The sequence below is a fragment of the Engystomops pustulosus genome, chromosome 6 (genome assembly GCF_040894005.1).
Source record: "Engystomops pustulosus chromosome 6, aEngPut4.maternal, whole genome shotgun sequence".
Classification (NCBI taxonomy): domain Eukaryota; kingdom Metazoa; phylum Chordata; class Amphibia; order Anura; family Leptodactylidae; genus Engystomops; species Engystomops pustulosus.
In genome coordinates this window covers 159,277,942-159,303,076 of record NC_092416.1, presented here as the reverse complement: position 1 = coordinate 159,303,076, position 25,135 = coordinate 159,277,942, and the positions used below count along the sequence as shown (strand labels likewise).

General features: G+C 47.4%; 2 protein-coding genes and 1 long non-coding RNA gene across 3 annotated transcripts in view; 2 read left to right on the top strand and 1 right to left on the bottom strand.

Annotated features, from left to right (window-relative positions):
* The window catches only part of LOC140066149 (uncharacterized), a 77,538-nt gene extending 77,048 nt beyond the window's left edge, over window positions 1–490 (top strand). Inside the window, exon 17 of the mRNA XM_072113689.1 lies at window positions 362–490. Coding sequence (XP_071969790.1) covers window positions 362–382 — 21 coding nt within the window. The 3' untranslated portion in view covers window positions 383–490. The remainder of the gene's footprint in view (window positions 1–361) is intronic.
* Window positions 491–4,938: 4,448 nt separating this feature from the next.
* The window catches only part of LOC140064824 (uncharacterized), a 35,034-nt gene continuing 14,837 nt past the window's right edge, over window positions 4,939–25,135 (bottom strand). Inside the window, exons 2-3 of the long non-coding RNA XR_011847817.1 lie at window positions 21,882–22,119; window positions 4,939–9,197 (exon numbers count right to left, since the gene is read on the bottom strand). This is a non-coding gene — a long non-coding RNA (uncharacterized lncRNA). The remainder of the gene's footprint in view (window positions 9,198–21,881; window positions 22,120–25,135) is intronic.
* The window catches only part of LOC140064823 (uncharacterized), a 108,350-nt gene continuing 105,519 nt past the window's right edge, over window positions 22,305–25,135 (top strand). The window contains exon 1 of the mRNA XM_072112071.1: window positions 22,305–22,429. The gene's annotated coding sequence lies outside the window, so the exon portion shown is untranslated. The remainder of the gene's footprint in view (window positions 22,430–25,135) is intronic.

Here is a 25,135-nt window from a genome sequence, read left to right as displayed (position 1 = left end):
TAGCTTCCTTCTAGGGTCCTGGGCTGCAAGAGGCATTAAGTCCTGTGTGACCAACACTGCCCTTGGGTGATGGCAAGGGTGCCCATAGAGAGGGCTCTGAGTGCCACCTCTGGCACCCATGCCATAGGTTCGCCACCACTGACATAGGACAATGCAAAAACATTGACCTTTGGGAAATTGTGTGTTGTTCTCTAATCTCCAGTGTATGTATGTGTGTACGATAATATTTGTAATTAAGAAACATGTATGAGCTTTGTGCTAAAGGCATAACCAGCATGAAATCATGATAAGCAGAACTAGGATTATTATTGTTGTTATTATTAGTAAAAGTCGACCATAACACAGGTTTTTTCTTCCACAGGAAAACATTCAAATTTGTTAATAAGAAAGAAAAGGTTCGGAAACACTTCTGAACTCTAAAACACAGCAAATGGATTTACAGATTGACCCATTAACTGGTTTGATGCTGATTTACCAACTGTAACTGATTAATAAAAGTGATAATAATTCTAAGCTTTGGCCGGATACAGTATTTTTTCTGTGCTTGATGGTTGCATTTAAACATCTTTTATCTCTTGGATGAATTGGTCGGCCTGGTCAGTGGCGTAACTAGAAGCTGATGGGCCCCAATGCAAAGTGTTTGCCGGGCCCCTGACTATAATGTATGGTTTATAGTACTAGTCTTCTCATATGGGAAAGTGACACCATAAGGGCCCCCTAAACCTCTTGGGCCCAGATGCGACCGCAACCTCTGCACCCCCTCAAGTTACGCCCCTGGGTCTTTTGTTCCCTTTATCTTGTTTATTTACCGAGGGAAATGCAAAATTCCCTCCCCTTGCCATCGCCCCCTTTCTACAGGTAGGAGAAATACAGAAGGAGAAGTGGTTTAAAGCAGTGTTTCTCAACCTTTTTGTATCTAGGGACCATCTACACTCAAATAATTTTTTTTTACCAGGGCCTTGTATCCCTATTACCATGGTCCCTGGAAAATAAAACTGTGTGACCCGCAAATAGTCCATATCTACCCGCAACTTAAGATGCCCCCTTTCCTGCAGCTGCCTTTTTCCTGTAGCCACCTTTTTTTCTGTAGCCCCTCCTCTATACTGTAGCCCCCTTTTAATGTCTTTTATAAGAAAACAGCTACAGAAAAAGGGACGTTTTAATACCCCCTTTTCTATAGCAACCCCCACACACCTATAATGTCCCCTTGTCTTTGAGCTTTACACTGTGAGGAAAAAAGCTGACCTAAGTGTAAACGGAGGCACCTAATTTTACCACCAAACAATTGGTAAAACTTGGCCTGGAGTATTGGCCTAAGTTGGTAAATGCAGCTGCTACTCTTTAATAAAATGTCCAGCAGCCTCCCCTCACTAATAAAATGTCTACAAGCAACCTCTCCATTCATAACATGTCCAGCAGCAGCCTCCCTTTACTAATAACATGTCCAGCAGTGACCTTGCCTCACTGATAACAAGTCCAGCAGCAGCCGCCCCTCACAAATACGATGTCCCCCCTCACTAATAACATGTCCCCCCTCACTAGCAACATGTCCCAGCAGTGGCCTCCCCTCTCTAATAACATGTCCAGCAGCGCCCCCCCCCTTTCTAATAACATGTCCAGCAGTGACCTCCACTCACTAATAACAACTCCAGCAGCGTCCCCCCTCACTAATAACATGTCCAGCAGCGCCCCCTCACTAATAACATGTCCAGCAGCGCCACCTCTAACTAATAAAGTGTCCAGCAGTGACCTCCACTCACTAATATCATGTCAAGCAGTTTACTCCCCTCACTAATCAATGAACATTGTCCTAAAACATAGACCATAACCAAAAAGTTTTTTTTCAATAAATGTTTCTTTTTACTTAGTTTCTTTTAAGTGAACAGTATTCATGAATATACAATAATCTTCATCATCATAACTTCGTCCAGAAAATAGTAAGGCTTGCTACATCTTATTTAGTGAGCGTCACTATAATAGGTACATATTGGTGGGTATTCACTAAGGGTCCGTGGATCGCACATTCGCTGGATTTTAAAAATTTTTGGGATTTGCGCTGCTGTGACAGGTATTTAACAAGGGATTATGTTGCACGCTATCGGATTTTGGCGCAGCTGTGCTGGCTTTCATGCAACAGAAATCAGGAGCCGCGATTTAACACTCAAATTGTGTCGCACTTACATACACCAAGAAGAAGTAGGTGAACTTCGTCCGACCAGAGAGGGGAAGCGACACATGCAGGATATCAGATGTCTGAGGAAGGGGGCGTTTCCCCAAAAACGTCACGTCATGTGGCTTACACCAACTCACCCAACTCCGAGGAGTGTGAGTCTCTGCCCGAGGTCTAAGAAGTTATGTGAGTGTCGATACTATATTGCTACGGACTACGCTGATATTGCACATAATAGGGTACATTTACTTACCCCGCTGTGCTTTGTCTGACGATAATGCACCCTGCCGCGATTCACAAAAATCGTGCGCCCAATTTCCTGCAAGTGTCGCTTCCCAGCTCAGGTCCCCCAGAGTTCACCATCTTCCTCCCGGTGTATGTAAGTGCATGTCTTGCGACACAATTTTAAAGTTAAATCCTGCGGTTTGTCTGAATCAGTCGGATCGTCCGATGGCCGCCCCCCGAATCTGTTGGCACTATTGCACCAAAATCCGATCGTAGAAGGGACTAAATACCTGTCCCAGCGGCGCAAATCCCGAAAATTTCTAAAAGCCGGCGAAAGTGCGATCCGTGGACCCTTAGTAAATAAGCACCAATATGTACCTATTTTAGTGACACTCACTAAATAAGATGTAGCAAGCCTTACTATTTTCTGCACGAAGCTATGATGATGAAGATTATTGTATATTCATGAATACTGTTTACTTACAAGAAACAAAGTAAAAAGAAACATTTATTGAAAAAAAACTTTTTGTTTATGGTCTATGTTTTAGGACAATGTTCATGAATGCGTTTTTGTGAGGAAGTGGAGATCCTCTTGTCCTAGACCAGTTTCTATTTATTATCCCTCTACATATCTTTATATATTCAATGTACTCCCCTCACTAATAACATGTCCAGCAGCGGCCCTCCTCACTAATAACATGTCCCAGCAGTGGCCTCCACTTATTTATAACATGTTCCAGCAGTGACCTCCCCTCACTAATAACATGTCCCAGCAGTGGCCTCCCCTCACTAGCAACATGTCCAGCAGTGGCCTCCCCTCACTAATAACATGTCCCAGCAGCGGCCCTCCTCACTAATAACATGTCCCAGCAGTGGCCTCCCCTCACTAATAACATGTCCAGCAGTGGCCTCCCGTCACTAATAACATGTCCCAGCAGCGGCCCTCCTCACTAATAACATGTCCCAGCAGTGGCCTCCACTCACTTATAACATGTCCCAGCAGTGGCCTCCCCTCACTAGTAACATGTCCAGCAGTGGCCTCCCCTCACTTATAACATGTTCCAGCAGTGGCCTCCCCTCAATGATAACATGTTCCAGCAGTGGCCTCCCCTCAATGAAAACATGTTCCAGCAGTGACCTCCCCTCACTTATAACATGTTCCAGCAGTGGCCTCCCCTCACTAGCAACATGTCCCAACAGTGGCCTCCCCTCACTAGTAACATGTCCCAGCAGTGGCCTCCCCTCACTAGTAACATGTGCCAGCAGCGGCCTCCCCTCACTTATAACATGTCCCAGCAGTGGCCTCCCTCACTAATAACATGTCCCAGCAGTGGCCTCCCCTCACTAGTAACATATCCCAGCAGCGCCCTCCCCACACTAATAACATGTCCAGCAGTGGCCTCCCCTCACTAGAAACATGTCCCAGCAGTGGCCTCCCCTCACTAGTAACATGTCCCAGCAGCGCCCTCCCCACACTAATAACATGTCCAGCATTGGCCTCCCCTCACTAGAAACATGTCCCAGCAGTGACCTCCCCTCACTTATAACATGTCCCAGGAGTTGCCTCCCCTCACTAATTACATGTCCCAGCAGTGGCTTCCCCTCACTAATAACATGTCCAGCAGCTGCCCCCCTCACTAATAACATGTACAGCAGTGGCCTCCTCTCTCTAATAACATGTCCAGCAAAGGACAAGGTCCCTCTGCCCACTATGATAGGATATGGGGATTCACTTAGCTGTGAATGGAGAGTGGTGCCTGGCCCTGTCATGTAAGGTTTTTTTCTAATATTTTTTGTAATAAATTTTATTTTAAGAGCATTATGACAATAGAAGTCAATAGCATTTGTGCTCCTAATATGTGTTGTGCCTGCCCCTGTCAGACTTGTGTTTTAAATGTTGTGCACTGGACCACCCATTCTGTCAGACACTTTTGTGTCGGTGGCAGGCACTTTGCATATGTATTTAAGTGCATTTTCCGACAGTTTAGCCCATGATAAATCTAGGCCACTGTGTTTATTAGCCAGTATTTTAAAGGCATCAACAGTGGTTACAGATAGCAGCCGATTCTTCGTTGATTGTCACCAGCAGTTGCCGTCACTTCAAGAACTTGAATGACTCATGTAAAAAAAATAAATAAATCAAGACACCATAATGAAAATTTTTTATAAAGATATTTATTATTATCTTTTCATATATAAAGCCGAGAAAAACATCCGCTGCCAATAAAGCTCATAAAACACACAAAATAAATTTTAATAAAATATTTTATTTTCAATATTTTCTTACTACCCTAGTAACAGTTGCACCAAAAAACTGTCCTCTCTCAGACATATAGGGGCAGATTTATCAAGCAGTCTGAAAGTCAGAATATTTCCAGTTGCCCATGGCAACCAATCACTGCTGATTGGTTGCCATGGCCAACTGGAAATATTATGACTTTCAAACTGCTTGATAAATCTGCCCCATAGAGAGAGAGAGAGGTTACTCCATACCATGTTTATCCTCCAGACTGCACCTATTGAATAAAACCACTAGATGGCTGTAGAGTGCTAAAAGACTAAACTTTATTCAACCATTGAGATAAAGTAAAACATAACATTACAATTGCATTATAGATATCACTTTCTACATATGGCCTTCTCTTTATGAGAAAAGTGTAGACCAGGTACAAAAGAAGGAAAGGGAAAGGAAAGGGAAAGGGAAAAAAGAGACTAAAAAGACACCATAATGAAAATTTTTTATCATTATCATTTCATATATAAAGCCGAGAAAAACATCCGCTGCCAAAAAAGCTCATAAAACACACAAAATAAATTTTAATAAAATATTTTATTTCCAATATTTTCTTACTACCCTAGTAACAGTTCCACCAAAAAACTGTCCTCTCTCAGACATATAGAGAGAGAGAGTTTACTCTATACCAGTGATGGCAAACCTTTTAGAGGCCGAGTGCCCAAACTACAACAAATACCCGCTTATTTATCGCAAAGTGCCAACACAGAAATGTAATTTGTGATTTATACTCGCTTCTCTGTCACAGTTTTCATTGATACCAGCCCCTGAGGACACCAATAAAGCAGAAAATAGTCCCAGGTAGAGCTGTAATTTTAAAATAGCTCTGTGCACAGCAAGTCCTGGGCTGTCTGGGACTGCAGGAAGATACCTGGAGTCCTGCCTGGTGATGGCCTGAGTGCCCACAGAAAGGGCTCTGAGTGCCACCTCTGGCACCAGTGCCATAGGTTAGCCATCACTGCTCTATACCATGTTTATCCTCCAGACTGCACCTACTGAATAAAACCACTAGATGGCTGTAGAGTGCTAAAAGACAACTTTATTCAACCACTGAGATCAAGTAAAACATAGCATTTCAATTGCATTATAGATATCAATTTCTACATATGGCCTTCTCTTTATGAGAAAAGTGTAGAGCAGGTACAAAAAAAGAAAGAAAGAAAGAAAGGAAAGGAAAGAAAGAAAGAAAGGAAAGAAAAGAAAGAAAGAAAGAAAGGAAAAGAGTGTTAAAAACTATGCACAGGGCATGAGGGATCCCGTCTGGTGTGTAAGGGAAACAAGTATTGCACCATTGCTAATCCGGCCAAATAAATTCATTTACTTTATGCAGGAAAATTAATTATTTTTGTGTCTCTCACTTCTAAATCTTTTTATTTAAAATACAAATAAAGAAAAAAAAATCAAGACACCATGATGAAAATTTTTTATTATTATCATTTCATATATAAAGCCGAGAAAAACATCCGCTGCCAAAAAAAGCTCATAAAACACACAAAATAAATTTTAATAAAATATTTTATTTTCAATATTTTCTTACTACCCTAGTAACAGTTCTACCAAAAAACTGTCCTCTCTCAGACAGAGAGAGAGAGAGAGAGAGAGACAGAGAGAGAGAGAGAGCGAGAGAGAGAGAGAGATATCAGATAACAAATTGAACACACTTGAAATGACTGTTGTGATGAACTTGACACTCAAGAAAGACTTGGACCTTTTTATTTGATTTTATGTTTGGTACTTTTGATGAAATTATCTTGCCTTTATGAACTGTTGAGCCCTGTAGATTTGAGGGAATGCTATCATTGTGGGAATAATTGATTTATATAGACCATATTAGGTATACAAAACACATTGTGGGTTGGAAGGAACAGAAGCATTAAGTTGGTGTTTATGCAGGACGCCACCATGTGGCTGTTCTCAGCATTGCAACCTCCTGACAGTGATCATGGATTCACCCATTAGGTTATTTCATTTGAATCACTTGCCCTAGCTAAGGGCCTTACCCTATAGTATGACCTAATAAAGTGTTGGTTTATTCACCAAATATCCCGAATTTGACATTATATTGTATATATTGCATGTTTTGAAGAAGTTCCCTTACTAAAGATGGCACTGGAGCTACTTCCGCCAGTAGAGGGGAGGATCCTCACCTCACATACAGAGGGCTATGACCAATATGACAGGATGTGGGTGTGTCAGCTAGTCACACACGGAGTAGTGACACATGCGCACTGGGCAAGCAGGAACGCTAATGCAGTGAGTCTGAGAGGGATAGGAGTGGCGACTTCTCTAGGTATTTTCACTTATATGCAATTAACTGCACTTGTTTTGTACTATGAAATAATGTTTGCTATTGATATGCACTGAATTAACTGTATTTATGCACATGTTTGAGATGATGTCACTTCCTTATAAAAAGTTTGTTTGTATCACATTCATTTGGCTTGAGAAAGGCTCCAGATATGGGAGCTGAAACGTAGCACTTTTGGAATAAAAGAATTCCTTTTTCACTGAACTTGGAGTGCTACCATTTTTTGATTTTTATATGTGAAAGGATTTAACAAACCTGAAGGTTGAGCACCCGGTTTTTCTTAACTGGTGCAGCTGAATTGTTTTAATTTTTTTATATATATATATATATATATATATATATATGAGAGAGAGGTTACTCTATAGCAGTGATGGCTAACCTATGGCACTGGTGCCAGAGGTGGCACTCAGAGCCCTTTCTGTGGGCACTCAGGCCATCACCAGAGATGACTCCAGGTATCTTCCTGCAGTCCCAGACAGCCCAGGACTTGCTGTGCACAGAGCTATATTAAACTGACAGTTCTACCTGGACTATTTTCTGCTTTATTGCTCTCCTCAGGTGCTGGTATCAATGAAAACTGTGACAGAGAAGGGAGTATAAATCACAAATTACATTTCTGTGTTGTCACTTTTCAATAAATAAGTTTATTTGTTGTAGTTTGGGCACTCGGTCTCTAAAAGGTTTGCCATCACTGGTCTATACCATGTTTATCCACCAGACTGCACCTATTGAATAAAACCACTAGATGGCTGTAGAGTGCTAAAAGACCAAACTTTATTCAACCATTGAGATAAAGTAAAACATAACATTACAATTGCATTATAGATATCAATTTCTACATATGGCCTTCTCTTTATGAGAAAAGTGTAGACCAGGTACAAAAGAAGAAAGAAAAAGAGTGTTAAAAACTATGCACAGGGCATGAGGGATCCCGTCTGGTGTGTAAGGGAAACAAGTATTGCACCATTGCTAATCCGGCCAAATAAATTCATTTACTTTATGCAGGAAAATTAATTATTTTTGTGTCTCTCACTTCTAAATCTTTTTATTAGGGGGCACTGGCTGCTGGCTATATACTAGAGGGACGGGCACTGGCTGCTGGCTATATACTAGAGGGGCGGGCGCTGGCTATATACTAGAGGGGCGGGGGCGCTGGCTATATACTAGAGGGGCGGGGGCGCTGGCTATATACTAGAGGGGCGGGGGCGCTGGCTATATACTAGAGGGGCGGGGGCGCTGGCTATATACTAGAGGGGCGGGGGCGCTGGCTATATACTAGAGGGGCGGGGGCGCTGGCTATATACTAGAGGGGCGGGGGCGCTGGCTATATACTAGAGGGGCGGGGGCGCTGGCTATATACTAGAGGGGCGGGGGCGCTGGCTATATACTAGAGGGGCGGGGGCGCTGGCTATATACTAGAGGGGCGGGGGCGCTGGCTATATACTAGAGGGGCGGGGGCGCTGGCTATATACTAGAGGGGCGGGCGCGCTGGCTATATACTAGAGGGGCGGGCGCTGGCTGCTGGCTATATAATGGGGGGCTGTGACCAATGCATTTCCCACCCTCGGCTTCTAATCGAGTCAATAGATTTTCCCAGTTATTTGTATTGAAATTAGGGGCTTCGGTTTATACTTGAGTACATATTTTTTTTAATTTAGATATATAATATTCTTAAAGGGGTTCTCAGGAGGTAAAAAACATGGCTGCAGTCTTCCAAAAACAGCACCACACCTGACCATGGTTACTGCCAGTACTGCAGCTCAGCTGTATAGAAATGAATGGAGCTTAGTTGCAATACCACACACTACCCATGGTCAGGTGAGGCGCTGTATTTGGAAGCCTGCAGCCATGTTTTTCCACCTCCAGAGAACCCCTTTAAAGACTACATGAAAGTGGTTTTCTGGGATCAGCAATTTCAGGTTGTGCACAGGAGGTCCTCTCCCCTCCTGGGGCAGTCAGAGGTCAGCCGAGGCCAGAAACTCCATGCTGGACCGGAGAGGAGGACTGAGGAATTACAGCTTTTATATTCACAGCATCAGAGGCCATTAACAAGAAAGATTAAAAACTGGGTGTAGACGGGTATCAGTATGGGCTCCTACCCTGGTGATGCTGTTGCTGCAATATGTCATTTTGCATTTTTCAAAATTATTTAAAATACAAATAAAGAAAAAAAATCCTCTTCCTCAACGCAGTCAACTGATCTGAAAGAGAAAAATATAAAAAAGGTTCATAAAAGTAAAGGAACAAAATAATAACATAACAAGCATAACACATCCCCTCCATGTCACACACAGCCTGCACCCCCACATTCCCCCATGTCTCACACAACCTGCACCCCACATCCCCCCATGTCACGCACAGCCTGCACCCCCACATCCCCCTCATGTCACGCACAGCCTGCACCCCCACATCCCCCTCATGTCACGCACAGCCTGCACCCCCACATCCCCCTCATGTCACGCACAGCCTGCACCCCACATCCCCCCATGTCTCACACAACCTGGACCCCACATCCCCCCATGTCACGCACAGCCTGCACCCCCACATCCCCCTCATGTCACGCACAGCCTGCACCCCCACATCCCCCTCATGTCACGCACAGCCTGCACCCCCACATCCCCCTCATGTCACGCACAGCCTGCACCCCCACATCCCCCCATGTCTCACACAACCTGCACCCCACATCCCCCTCATGTCACGCACAGCCTGCACCCCCACATCCCCCTCATGTCACGCACAGCCTGCACCCCCACATCCCCCTCATGTCACGCACAGCCTGCACCCCCACATCCCCCCCATGTCACGCACAGCCTGCACCCCCACATCCCCCCCCATGTCACGCACAGCCTGCACCCCCACATCCCCCCCCATGTCACGCACAGCCTGCACCCCCACATCCCCCCCCATGTCACGCACAGCCTGCACCCCCACATCCCCCCCCCATGTCACGCACAGCCTGCACCCCCACATCCCCCCCCATGTCACGCACAGCCTGCACCCCCACATCCCCCCCCATGTCACGCACAGCCTGCACCCCCACATCCCCCCCCATGTCACGCACAGCCTGCACCCCCACATCCCCCCCCATGTCACGCACAGCCTGCACCCCCACATCCCCCCCCATGTCACGCACAGCCTGCACCCCCACATCCCCCCCCATGTCACGCACAGCCTGCACCCCCACATCCCCCCCCATGTCACGCACAGCCTGCACCCCCACATCCCCCCCCATGTCACGCACAGCCTGCACCCCCACATCCCCCCCCATGTCACGCACAGCCTGCACCCCCACATCCCCCCCATGTCACGCACAGCCTGCACCCCCACATCCCCCCCCCATGTCACGCACAGCCTGCACCCCCACATCCCCCCCATGTCACGCACAGCCTGCACCCCCACATCCCCCCCCATGTCACGCACAGCCTGCACCCCCACATCCCCCCCCATGTCACGCACAGCCTGCACCCCCACATTCCCCCCATGTCACGCACAGCCTGCACCCCCACATCCCCCCCATGTCACGCACAGCCTGAACCCCAACATGTTACATACAGTCTTCACCCCCACATCCCTGCATGTCACACAAAGCCCGTACCCCCACATCCCTGCATGTCACACACAGCCTGCACCCCCACATCCCTGCATGTCACACACAGCCTGCACCCCCACATCCCCCTCCATGTCACACACAGCCTGCACCCCCACATCCCCCTCCATGTCACACACAGCCTGCACCCCCACATCCCCCTCCATGTCACACGCAGCCTGCACCCCCACATCCCCCTCCATGTCACACACAGCCTGCACCCCCTCCATGTCACACACAGCCTGCACCTCCACATCCCCCTCCATGTCACACACAGCCTGCACCCCCACATCCCCCTCCATGTCACACACAGCCTGCACCCCCACATCCCCCTCCATGTCACACACAGCCTGCACCCCCTCCATGTCACACACAGCCTGCACCCCCTCCATGTCACACACAGCCTGCACCTCCACATCCCCCTCCATGTCACACACAGCCTGCACCCCCACATCCCCCTCCATGTCACACACAGCCTGCACCCCCACATCCCCCTCCATGTCACACACAGCCTGCACCCCCACATCCCCCTCCATGTCACACACAGCCTGCACCCCCACATCCCCCCCATGCCACACACAGCCTGCACCCCCACATCCCCCTCCATGTCACACACAGCCTGCACCCCCACATCCCCCTCCATGTCACACACAGCCTGCACCCCCACATCCCCCTCCATGTCACACACAGCCTGCACCCCCACATCCCCCTCCATGTCACACACAGCCTGCACCCCCACATCCCCCTCCATGTCACACACAGTCTGCACCCCCACATCCCCCTCCATGTCACACACAGCCTGCACCCCCACATCCCCCTCCATGTCACACACAGCCTGCACCCCCTCCATGTCACACACAGCCTGCACCCCCTCCATGTCACACACAGCCTGCACCCCCACATCCCCCTCCATGTCACACACAGCCTGCACCCCCACATCCCCCCCATGCCACACACAGCCTGCAACCCCACATCCCCTCCATGTCACACACAGCCTGCACCCCCAAATCCCCCCATGTCACACACAGCCTGCACCCCCACATCCCCCCATGTGACACACAGCCTGCACCCCCACATCCCCCCATGTGACACACAGCCTGCACCCCCACATCCCCCCATGTGACACACAGCCTGCACCCCCACATCCCCCCATGTCACACACAGCCTGCACCCCCACATCCCCCCCATGCCACACACAGCCTGCACCCCCACATCCCCCCCATGCCACACACAGCCTGCACCTCCACATCCCCCTCCATGTCACACACAGCCTGCACCCCCCACATCCCCCTCCATGTCACACACAGCCTGCACCCCCACATCCCCCCCATGCCACACACAGCCTGCACCCCCTCCATGTCACACACAGCCTGCACCCCCTCCATGTCACACACAGCCTGCACCCCCACATCCCCCTCCATGTCACACACAGCCTGCACCCCCACATCCCCCCCATGCCACACACAGCCTGCACCCCCTCCATGTCACACACAGCCTGCACCCCCTCCATGTCACACACAGCCTGCACCCCCACATCCCCCTCCATGTCACACACAGCCTGCACCCCCACATCCCCCCCATGCCACACACAGCCTGCAACCCCACATCCCCTCCATGTCACACACAGCCTGCACCCCCAAATCCCCCATGTCACACACAGCCTGCACCCCCAAATCCCCCCATGTCACACACAGCCTGCACCCCCACATCCCCCCCATGTCACACACAGCCTGCACCCCCACATCCCCCCATGTGACACACAGCCTGCACCCCCACATCCCCCCATGTCACACACAGCCTGCACCCCCACATCCCCCCCATGCCACACACAGCCTGCACCCCCACATCCCCTCCATGCCACACACAGCCTGCACCCCCACATCCCCTCCATGTCACACACAGCCTGCACCCCCACATCCCCCCATGTCACACACAGCCTGCACCCCCACATCCCCCCCCATGTCACACACAGCCTGCACCCCCACATCCCCCCCCATGTCACACACAGCCTGCACCCCCACATCCCCCCCCCATGTCACACACAGCCTGCACCCCCACATCCCCCCCATGTCACACACAGCCTGCACCCCCACATCCCCCCCCCATGTCACACACAGCCTGCACCCCCACATCCCCCCCCCATGTCACACACAGCCTGCACCCCCACATCCCCCCCCATGTCACACACAGCCTGCACCCCCACATCCCCCCCCATGTCACACACAGCCTGCACCCCCACATCCCCCCCATGTCACACACAGCCTGCACCCCCACATCCCCCCCATGTCACACACAGCCTGCACCCCCACATCCCCCCCATGTCACACACAGCCTGCACCCCCACATGTCACACACAGCCTGCACCCCCACATGTCACACACAGCCTGCACCCCCACATGTCACACACAGCCTGCACCCCCCACATGTCACACACAGCCTGCACCCCCCACATGTCACACACAGCCTGCACCCCCCCCCCATGTCACACACAGCCTGCACCCCCCCCCCCATGTCACACACAGCCTGCACACCCCCCCCCATGTCACACACAGCCTGCACCCCCCCCCATGTCACACACAGCCTGCACCCCCCCCCATGTCACACACAGCCTGCACCCCCCCCCATGTCACACACAGCCTGCACCCCCCCCCATGTCACACACAGCCTGCACCCCCCCCCATGTCACACACAGCCTGCACCCCCCCCATGTCACACACAGCCTGCACCCCCCCCCCATGTCACACACAGCCTGCACCCCCCCCCCATGTCACACACAGCCTGCACCCCCCCCCCCCATGTCACACACAGCCTGCACCCCCCCCATGTCACACACAGCCTGCACCCCCCCCCCATGTCACACACAGCCTGCACCCCCCCCCCATGTCACACACAGCCTGCACCCCCCCATGTCACACACAGCCTGCACCCCCCCCATGTCACACACAGCCTGCAGCCCCCCCATGTCACACACAGCCTGCACCCCCCCCATGTCACACACAGCCTGCACCCCCCCCATGTCACACACAGCCTGCACCCCCCCCCATGTCACACACAGCCTGCACACCCCCCCCCATGTCACACACAGCCTGCACCCCCCCCCCATGTCACACACAGCCTGCACCCCCCCCCCATGTCACACACAGCCTGCACCCCCCCCCCATGTCACACACAGCCTGCACCCCCCCCCCATGTCACACACAGCCTGCACCCCCCCCCCATGTCACACACAGCCTGCACCCCCCCCCCCATGTCACACACAGCCTGCACCCCCCCCCCCATGTCACACACAGCCTGCACCCCCCCCATGTCACACACAGCCTGCACCCCCCCCCCATGTCACACACAGCCTGCACCCCCCCCCCATGTCACACACAGCCTGCACCCCCCCCCATGTCACACACAGCCTGCACCCCCCCCCCATGTCACACACAGCCTGCACCCCCCCCATGTCACACACAGCCTGCAGCCCCCCCATGTCACACACAGCCTGCACCCCCCCCCATGTCACACACAGCCTGCACCCCCCCCATGTCACACACAGCCTGCACCCCCCCCCATGTCACACACAGCCTGCACCCCCCCCCCCCATGTCACACACAGCCTGCACCCCCCCCCCCATGTCACACACAGCCTGCACCCCCCCCCCATGTCACACACAGCCTGCACCCCCCCCCATGTCACACACAGCCTGCACCCCCCCCCATGTCACACACAGCCTGCACCCCCCCCCCATGTCACACACAGCCTGCACCCCCCAATAAGTATGTGCTGGTCTTTCATATGTAATAACTATTTGTTTCTTGGACCCATCCCTCCAGAAGTGGTGGTCTTGTCTAAGAACAGCTGTGATCCCTTCCTAAAGGACCATATGAATTCAACTATGGACATTATCTTCATACAGGTACAGTATTACTTTAATAACAACCAATTGAAGAGCTGTATGTATATGGAAGATGTGTGAAATGAACTGTTAATGCCCCGATGAGAATCCCCCTTTACTGGCAGAGTACATTATGTCCCTGGCCTCATTTACCGGCTTTGTTGCGTGTAGGCAGATGAATAAAGTCAAGGTAAATAGAGGAAGTAGAGGCAATCCAGCACCAGCTAAATGTCATGAATATCCTGAAGCGCATTGTCAACCGGATTAAACAGAAATCTGGATGAGCTCCACAGAGAAACAATGAATCTGTTCTACTGCAACAACTTTGAAGAAAACAGCAATAGGATTTAAAGTTCTGTAGAAGATTTCTCTTACAGAGGTTTTCCACTGGTGGTCTCCACTTTCTATTTGGTGTTTCTGCACTAGAATATCATTTTGAAATCAATCTATTACACACATTGGGGAAGCGCCGAAGTATGAGGAAACAGGTGGCTCTGGGCTGTGCACCATAGCTCTCCACTCCAGACTCTGCCTGGCTATACACTACAGGTGACTGGCACAATATATACAATTGGGGGGCTGGCAGGCTATATGCTACAGGGGGCTGGTAGGTTATATACTACAGGGGGCTGGCAGGCTATATACTACAGGGGGCTGGTAGGTTATATACTACAGGGGGCTGGTAGGTTATATACTACAAGGGGCTGGTAGGTTATATACTACAAGGGGCTGGCAGGCTATATACTACAAGGGGCTGGCAGGCTATATACTACAAGGGGCTGGCAGGCTATATACTACAGGGGGCTGGCAGGCTATATACTACAAGGGGCTGGCAGGCTATATACTACGGGGGGCTGGCAGGGTATATACTACGGGGGGCTGGCAGGCCATATACTACGGGGGGCTGGCAGGCCATATACTACGGGGGGCTGGCAGGCCATATACTACGGGGGGCTGGCAGGCCATATACTACGGGGGGCTGGCAGGCCATATACTACGGGGGGCTGGCAGGCCATATACTACGGGGGGCTGGCAGGCCATATACTACGGGGGGCTGGCAGGCCATATACTACGGGGGGCTGGCAGGCCATATACTACGGGGGGCTGGCAGGCCATATACTACGGGGGGCTGGCAGGCCATATACTACGGGGGGCTGGCAGGCCATATACTACAAGGGGCTGGCAGGCTATATACTACAAGGGGCTGGCAGGCCATATACTACAGGGGGCTGGCAGGCTATATACTACAGGGGGCTGGCAGGCTATATACTACAGGGGGCTGGCAGGCTATATACTACAGGGGGCTGGCAGGCTATATACTACAGGGGGCTGGCAGGCTGGCTATATATACTACAGGGGGGTGGCAGGCTGGCTATATATACTACAGGGGGGTGGCTGGCTGGCTATATATACTACAGGGGGGTGGCTGGCTGGCTATATATACTACAGGGGGTGGCTGGCTGGCTATATATGCTACAGGGGGTGGCTGGCTGGCTATATATGCTACAGGGGGGTGGCTGGCTGGCTATATATGCTACAGGGGGGTGGCTGGCTGGCTATATATGCTACAGGGGGGTGGCTGGCTGGCTATATATGCTACAGGGGGGTGGCTGGCTGGCTATATATGCTACAGGGGGGTGGCTGGCTGGCTATATATGCTACAGGGGGGTGGCTGGCTGGCTATATATGCTACAGGGGGGTGGCTGGCTGGCTATATATGCTACAGGGGGGTGGCTGGCTGGCTATATATGCTACAGGGGGGTGGCTGGCTGGCTATATATGCTACAGGGGGGTGGCTGGCTGGCTATATATGCTACAGGGGGGTGGCTGGCTGGCTATATATGCTACAGGGGGGTGGCTGGCTGGCTATATATGCTACAGGGGGGTGGCTGGCTGGCTATATATGCTACAGGGGGGTGGCTGGCTGGCTATATATGCTACAGGGGGGTGGCTGGCTGGCTATATATGCTACAGGGGGGTGGCATGCTATCAGTTTAGTTCATCGCTCAGTGTCTGATATCGGATGCAGAGGGCTAAGGTGTTAATAAAATAACTGATGAAGCTTCCTGTTGCTTGACAGCAAGCAGAGCTTTTGGAAACGGAAGAATTGATACAGAAAGTACATTGGAAATTTTAAAATACTTTTTATCACACAAACAATATTAATTACATAATGTAATGTGCTTAAAGTAATTGTTTGCTCGCACTTGGAGGATTTCCGCTTGCGTATATTTAAGTAGCCCACACAAAGTAACATGTCTCATTGTCTCAAATAACTCTAATATCTAAACTTATTTTTGCCTTAACAATAAAATTAATTTTTTATTTCTCCCTCATGCTTGCATCATTTTTGAAGTTAGATCATTTTATCGGGGTGTTAGTAGGCCTTCAAATCAAAACTAAATTTTTTTTTTTCAAGAATCCTTTTTTTTTTTTTTTTTCCAAAATTTTTTTGTGGACCATTCAGTGGAGGACACTGCCCCAACACAACCCGATATTTTAGTCCCAACTTTTTGTCCACTAACTCTTCTTCTTCAGGGTTATCCTTTCTTCTGCCACTGCCATAATCTACCAATGCAGGCCGGCTCTTCTCATTTTTAAGATGATTATAAAGGTAATCTATCCTCCCTATAAGGCATTTATGATTGAACTCCAATTTAATCCATGCAATACTGCTATGGTTGCTGCTGCTACTACTGTTCTTACTACCGCTGCATATCACGTTCCAAACACAGACAGATAATTCTTACAGTATTTTTTATTATTAATAATAGAGATGATCAGAACCAAACTTTGGTTTCGGTGTCTCTCTATTCAGCAGCTCCACCTAACCCAGACATGGTGCTTGATAGGCTGCAGGGCAACCAAACAGGAAGGTTTACGCCCCCTAGCAACTAGGCATGGCTGTGATTGGCCAGGAGGACACCTGGTGGAAACGTTCAAATGTCTGAAATGCTGCTTTGTCATCATACAGCCACCGAGGGCCCACGCCAGCCCTGGACATAACTGGGCAAGTGTTGGGGCCCTGGACTGCTGCGGGGGCCACATGAGGATGGCTGTATCTAATCTATAGGGTGTAAGGGAGGCTTATATAAAATAATCATAAGGAGGCTGTTTGATATGATAAATCAGGAAACAGAACATGTTTGTTTTAGTTTCTGAATTTTGAGTGCTGCCACTTGAGTTCACTGCATAGGGACCTACTGAGGCTCTGTCACCCAGGGGCCTACTGAGGCTCTGTCACCCAGGGGCCTACTGAGGCTCTGTCACCCAGGGGCCTACTGAGGCTCTGTCACCCAGGGGCCTACTGAGGCTCTGTCACCCAGGGGCCTACTGAGGCTCTGTCACCCAGGGGCCTACTGAGGCTCTGTCACCCAGGGGCCTACTGAGGCTCTGTCACCCAGGGGCCTACTGAGGCTCTGTCACCCAGGGGCCTAGTGAAACCTGGAGCCGATCCAGCAGACACCCATAAAAATGTGAATTAAAAGTGATTCATAGTTCGTATACTTCTCAAAATGGTTTCAATGAAAATGTGAACTCCCACGAACTGAAGTGTGCAAAAGCTCTGACTATCAGAAAGTTGAAAAATTTGGGATTTTTTTGCACAGAATATCAAATACTGATTCTAGGAAGTGCTATTTGTTTCACATAAAGCAGCGGTGTAATTGCAAAGGGAATAAAGTTGAGGCTTTTGAAAGGTGGGAAGCAAAAAAACGGAATCAGAAAAAGGTAAAGGATAAATTGGAAGACTACTTCCATGAAGTCTATTTAAAAAAGGATTATACACACAGTAATTTAATAAGATAATAATTGTGGTAATACCATATAATGAATATGTGCAACCATGAAAATATACGGTACTAGATTTTCTACTACTGAAGTGTTATCTTCCTTAGCAAACACAAATGAAACCTTAGAATCATCTCCTTTTTGTTTTTCTAACCTATTCCTTCACTTAGTTTGCAATCATTTACAAGACTATTGTGGAAACCATTAGTAATTCGTGCAATGAAGGCGCCTATATGCTCAAATGAAAGTTCAGCAAACATGATGACTTTGCAAAGACTGACCAATTATGTAGGGTAACGTATTATTGGGGACAAAGCATCATTTAGGCAGCTGCTAACTTTCCTCTTCTAACTGGAAACAAACTGTAACTTCCGGCAGAAGAATCTTGGCAAAAGCTTGTTGCAGTAGCTTGGTCTGCTGCGTGTTTTCTGGCAGGTTGGACAGATCGTGGACAGCTTTGTATGTCATAGTTTATATATTTAAAGCCACATATTTCAGCAATGGGTAACCAGTGGAGAGACTGGCAGAGATAAGTAGCAGATGAGAAATGAGGAGAGACGGATTAGCTGGGTAGCAACGTTAAGGAAGGATTAGAGGGATGTATTAGAGTTAACCACAGACATGGGAGATGATGAGCGCATAGAAAAGCAATTTTGTAGACTCTGCTATGAGGAAGGATGGAATTCAAGCAATGTTCTTGAGGTGGAGTCAGTGGGTTGTATTTAGGGCCTGAATGTGGATTTTAAAAAAATCGGTCAAAGGTTGCTCCAAGGCACAGGATGTTTGTGTGGAGCCATCAATGGTGATGGACAGGTCTACTGGAAGGGATGTGTTAAGTAGAGTAAAAATGGTGTGGGAGATTAGGACTGGAGTGCAAGTCTGGAAATAATCTACATCTACCCTAATGACAAGCACTATAAAGCACGGTGTCCTCAAGGGATCACACACGTTTAGGGGGTGACAGGTGTATTATAGAGGAGAAACGCTTCTGATGCCCACAATGAGATCACATAGCTGAAGCCCCTTTCACACAAGCGTTTTTCATGTATGTTTCTGATATCTGAGACTTGCATTGAACACTGACCCATTATATTCAATGGGTTTTGTCAGACAAGTATTTTTTTCATGCACATACATGTAGTATGCGCTTCTTTTACAAGTCATGCACATGAAAAGCACCCAGGGTCGGAGTTAGGGGGTGGCCAACTGGACAATTTCTCAGGGCCCCTTGTTCTAAAAGGAGCACTTGCATATGGACTTTTGTAGGCAAAGGATATATTGCTCCTTTAGAGGATGCATTGATTTTTGTTATATTTATAGTTTTTTTTTTTGTAGCAGACAAAGATGGTGAAGATGCTTATCAACTGTCTCCTGTCTATAAATATCTAACATCTATCTCCTAAAATTTGTCTATTTCCTATCTATCTAGCTTTTTGTCAATCTATCAATCAGTGGCATAACTAGGAGAGACAGGGCCCCCTAGCAGGCTGCTGCATGGAGCCCCCCTTCGCGCTTAAAAAATATACATATTAGTATTCTCACACATGCGAGTTACAATCACATATAACTACACTCATGTGCACACACAGCATATACACACACATACAGTGCTATATGCAACATACTCAAAATATATTATATATATATGTATGTATAATATGTGTGTGTGTATATATGTATGTGTATATATATATATATGTTTCTGTATACAACATATGGTGTATACAGACACCATATATAAATCAGATACTGCATATATACATCACAGTACAGGCAGTCCCCGGGTTACGTACAAGATAGGGTCTGGAGGTTTGTTCTTAAGTTGAATTTGTATGTAAGTCGAAACTGTATATTTTATCATTGTAGATCCAGACGAAAAAATTTTGGCCCCAGTGACAATTGGAGTTTAAACAATTTTTGCTGCAATGGGACCAATAATTATCAATAAAGCTTCATTACAGACACCTTACAGCTGATTATTTCAATCTGGGACTATAGTAAAGCATTCAGAAAGCTTCACCAGAAGTCAGAGGGGTCTGTCTGTAACTATGGGTTGTCTGTAAGTCGGATGTCCTTAAGTAGGGGACCGCCTGTATGTGTTATATACATATTATGCTGGACATGTGCAGTACAATATAGATATAATGGTGCACATCCTCCTTTTTTTTTTTTTTTTGTGTTGGGTCGGATATGGGGGCCCCCTGACACTGGGCACCCCATAGTGGCTGCTATGGCTGCTACCGCTGTAGTTATGCCCCTGCTATCAATCAATCAATCAATCTTCTATCTCTCTTCTTCTGTATCTACAGCATCTGTCATATCTAGCTGTCTATATATTTATGCATCTATCATATGTATCTTCTATCATCAATCTACCTAACATCTGTCTATCGTCTATAAAAGTCTCATATTACAGATACAGGGGCAGATTTACTTACCCGGTCCGTTCGCGATCCAGCGGCACATTCTCTGCGGTGGATTCGGGTCCGGCCAGGATTCATCAAGGTAGTTCCTCCGCCGTCCACCAGGTGGCGCTGCTGCGCTGAAAAGCATCTGAACGCACTCAACTTCACCGAGCCGGACCAAGTGCAGGTAAACGCGTCCCAAGCGACACTTTTATTGTTTTAAATGTGGCGTTTTTTTCCGAATCCATCGGGTTTACGCTCGGCCAGGACCCCCGATTTCCGTCGCGTGCATGCCGGCGCCGATGCGACACAATCCGATCGCGTGCGCCAAAATCCCGGGGCAATACAAGGAAAATCGGCGCAAATCGGAAATATTCGGGTAACACGTCGGGAAAACGCGAATCGGGCCCTTAGTAAATGCCCCCACAGTATTTACCTACTACTGTTTGTAAGCTACACAGTATTATTATTGTACAGAGCTAAATGAGCCTCTCACTGACTGTGACTGGTCATAAAATAGTCTTATTTTGGGGCCCCACTTTTAGTTTTGCCCCTACTTTGTTTAAATCCGGCCCTGAACACATTTTAAACATTTATATGAGGAAACATCAATGCACTGCACTCTGAGATACATTCAAGAGCCATGCAAGTACAATGTCACAGATCCATTGCCATAGAAAACATAGCACACAGTCATCAGTCTTTTGTCACATGCATGAAAAACGCAGTAAATACTGATCACACACGATGGTGAACAAAAAATAACAAACTGAACAAACTTCGGATTGGAGACGTCCAATCTCCAAACGGATTGGAAAAAGTCAGTTTTTCACTGACAAAACCCTGAACCAACTTTGATCAGAAACTCTGTATGAAGAGGCTTAAGACCCATAAATGGAGTTATAGGGGTATTCCGGGAATATGAAAGTCTGTTACAATAAAAAAAAAAAAGCTATAAATAAATGAATATAACAAAAATCCATGTTATTAATCACGGAACATAGATTAAATAGTTTGCTTTTATGATTCACAAAATTTTTTGGCCTCCATAGTAGTAGGTTATCTCCAAGATGGCCACTAGAGGGTATTATGACTCCCATAATCCCTCAGTTCTTAGTAACTCCTCCTCCCTCTTATGCTCTGCCCCCAGTGATGATGTAACAGACTGTCCTGCTGTGTTAACATAGTAATGATGTGTAACTGCCATCCCTGCCCATTATCTCACCACAACACTGGCCATACTGGTCTCCTCCTGTAGTCCCCCGTCTTCCAGCCTCCTACTGTAACCTCCTTTACTCCAGCCTTTTCTTGTAGCCTCCTGGCATCCAAACTTCTCCTATGGCCTCCTCCGGTGGCCCCCTGTTCTAAAGCCTCCTCTTGTGGCCTTCATTCCTCAAGCCTCCTGCTGTCCTCCAGCCTCCTCCTGTGGCCTTCTTTCCTCCAGCCTCCTGCTGTCCTCATTTCTATTAAAAAGAAATGTACATACTTCAAAATAATTCCTTCCTTGTACTTTAGATAGCTGTCATTGGATACAAGCACCACCTAGCTGTTCCAGCAGTGACCAGGCACACACTATTCAAGCTTCCCCAACCAATTGTATTCAGAGCTCACTACTAAAGACTAATTTTGGGAACTGTAATAACTCCTGACTATTTCATAAACTATTTGTTTCTTGGACCCATCCCTCTGGAAGTGGTGGTCACGTCTAAGAACAGCTGTGATCCCTTTCTAAAGGACCATATGAATTCAACTATGGACATTATCTTCATACAGGTACAGTATTACTTTAATAACAACCAATTGAAGAGCTGTATGTATATGGAAGATGTGTGAAATGAACTGTTAATGCCCCGATGAGAATCCCCCTTTACTGGCAGAGTACATTATGTCCCTGGCCTCATTTACCGGCTTTGTTGCGTGTAGGCAGATGAATAAAGTCAAGGTAGATAGAGGAAGTAGAGGCAATCCAGCACCAGCTAAATGTCATGAATATCCTGAAGCGCATTGTCAACCGGATTAAACAGAAATCTGGATGAGCTCCACAGAGAAACAATGAATCTGTTCTACTGCAACAACTTTGAAGAAAACAGCAATAGGATTTAAAGTTCTGTAGAAGATTTCTCTTACAGAGGTTTTCCACTGGTGGTCTCCACTTTCTATTTGGTGTTTTTGCACTAGAATATCATTTTGAAATCAATAATTTACACCCATTGGGAAAGCACCGAAGTATGAGGAAACAGGTGGCTCTGGGCTGTGCACCATAGCTCTCCACTCCAGACTCTGCCTGGCATAGATTGGTGCTAATAACCAGGGACAGTTATAGGGAGTGACCATAGGGGGCACTTTTTCCCCCATTAGCCCCTTCCACAAACCCTGAAAAATCTCCCCCCCTTGTAGTTGAAACAACACACAGACATAAAACAACATCTGCTTATTATTGGAAGTCAATACAGAAACAAGAAAAATGGAGTGTACCAACCCCTAAAAATAACCCAGCAAATAAAACCAGCAAAGTATAAGACCCCAAAGATCTATTTTATGTTTTTAATCACTTTTATCCTAAGGAAAGCTTTATGGTGCCCAAGGGGAGGAACAGTTACAGCCATGGCATCCAATGAACCTCAAGTATTTATGCCCAATCTATCAAATCATAACAACAGTTTTTTCACTGCGTTTAACCCCGTAACAGAAAATGGCCCTTTTTTTCCATTTTGAAAAATAAAAAAAAAAATTAATAAAAAGTGATCAGAGGGTCATAGAGTCCTAAAAATGCTAGCATTGAAAACTTCATCAAAAGTCACAAAGAATGACACCACCCACAGCTCCGTACACCAAAGTATGAAAAAGTTATTAGCGCCAGAAGATGGCAAAATCTAAAAAAAAAAATTTTTGTACAGGTTTTAATTTTTGTAAATGTATGAAAACATTATAAAACCTATACAAATTTGTTATCCCCGTGATCGCACCGACCCAAAGAATAAAATAGACATGTCATATGGGGCGCATAGTGAAAGCTGTAAAATCCAAGCCCACAAGGAAACGCAGCAAATGCAGTTTTTCACCAATTTCACTGCATTTGGAATTTTTTTCCCACTTCCCAGTACACGGCATGGAATAATAAATGCCATCACTATGAAGTGCAATTTGTTACACAGGGCCAAGTCCCTAAAGGGTTCAACAAGATATGCTTCTGCATCATGGTAGCTACAGCATTCTTGAGGTATATTTGGTTCATAAGGCATAAAAACAAATGGTAGATTTCCTTTAAGTCATGGATATCTAACATTCCTGCCACACTTTTATCTGTCTTCCTGGGTACACCAGCATCTTGTTCTGCTTTCTCATCCGGATAAATGCCTTTACATGATGTGGTCCCCATACTTTGAGTCCTCTCCAGACAGTAAAGTGAGTCTCGTCAGACTTTGACCGGGCAAATCCCAGAAGACAGAAGTGTCTCCTAACCACCCCAATGTATAAATGCTACACATATATCACTAAAAGGAAAATATACTTTGATCAAAAACCTCTGTAGTATGTAATATTGGCAGAGTAATCACATAACAGTCTCCGACAATGACGGCTCAGCACAAACAAATGAAAGAAGCAAAAATAAGCTGGTTAGATGAAAATGCAAACTACCAAGACAGAACATAGATATTAGTGCTACACTTATTCCATATACAAATCTTATGAGGAAAATGATACGGATATATCATATATGCCATTATAGTGCAGTGAGACAGTACAAGACCAGATATAACATCATCTTACTTATACGCAAGTAGCAAATAACAATCTACTTATGTGCACAGATCAAAGCTTACAGACCGTGTGGGAGAGTGGATTTTGACATATATATACACAGGTGATGTGTGTATATATATATATATATATATCTATATATATATATCTTAAAAACATTACCTCAGGCGACACTTGTAGCGATAGGATGAAGCAAGTTACTGAGAGGCAGAGAAGCCGGGAGTAATCATCTCCTGTGGCACCAGGGCGTCTGCTGTTCCCTGTCAGTACAACGTCTTGAAGATCCCATCCAGAAGACGTAAGACGTCTCGAGTTACCGGGCGGAAACACCAAAATGTTGTGAAAAATAAACCTCTCAGTCTCCCATAGATCACGACATACAGTTTCTTTAGGTGTCTCTATAGCATATGTAAGGATTCTCTCCAATAAGTCAGAACTCCCCCTACAGCCATCATGGGTACAGGTTATATGCATAAATTGTACAGTGAATCAGCAGTACATTATCCAATCAGAATATAACACACAGTATAGCATTACAGAAGTAAGATTAGAGGGGTGGGTGATGTGTCTGAAAGTGACCTTCTAAGTACATCCCATATTAATGTTGTCCAAAATATCTCTGTCTGGTTCCCATGAATTAATTTGGGTATTGTAGTGTTCTTACATTTTTAAAACCATAAAATGGTGACGTTCCAGGTCAGTCTGGTCATGATATGT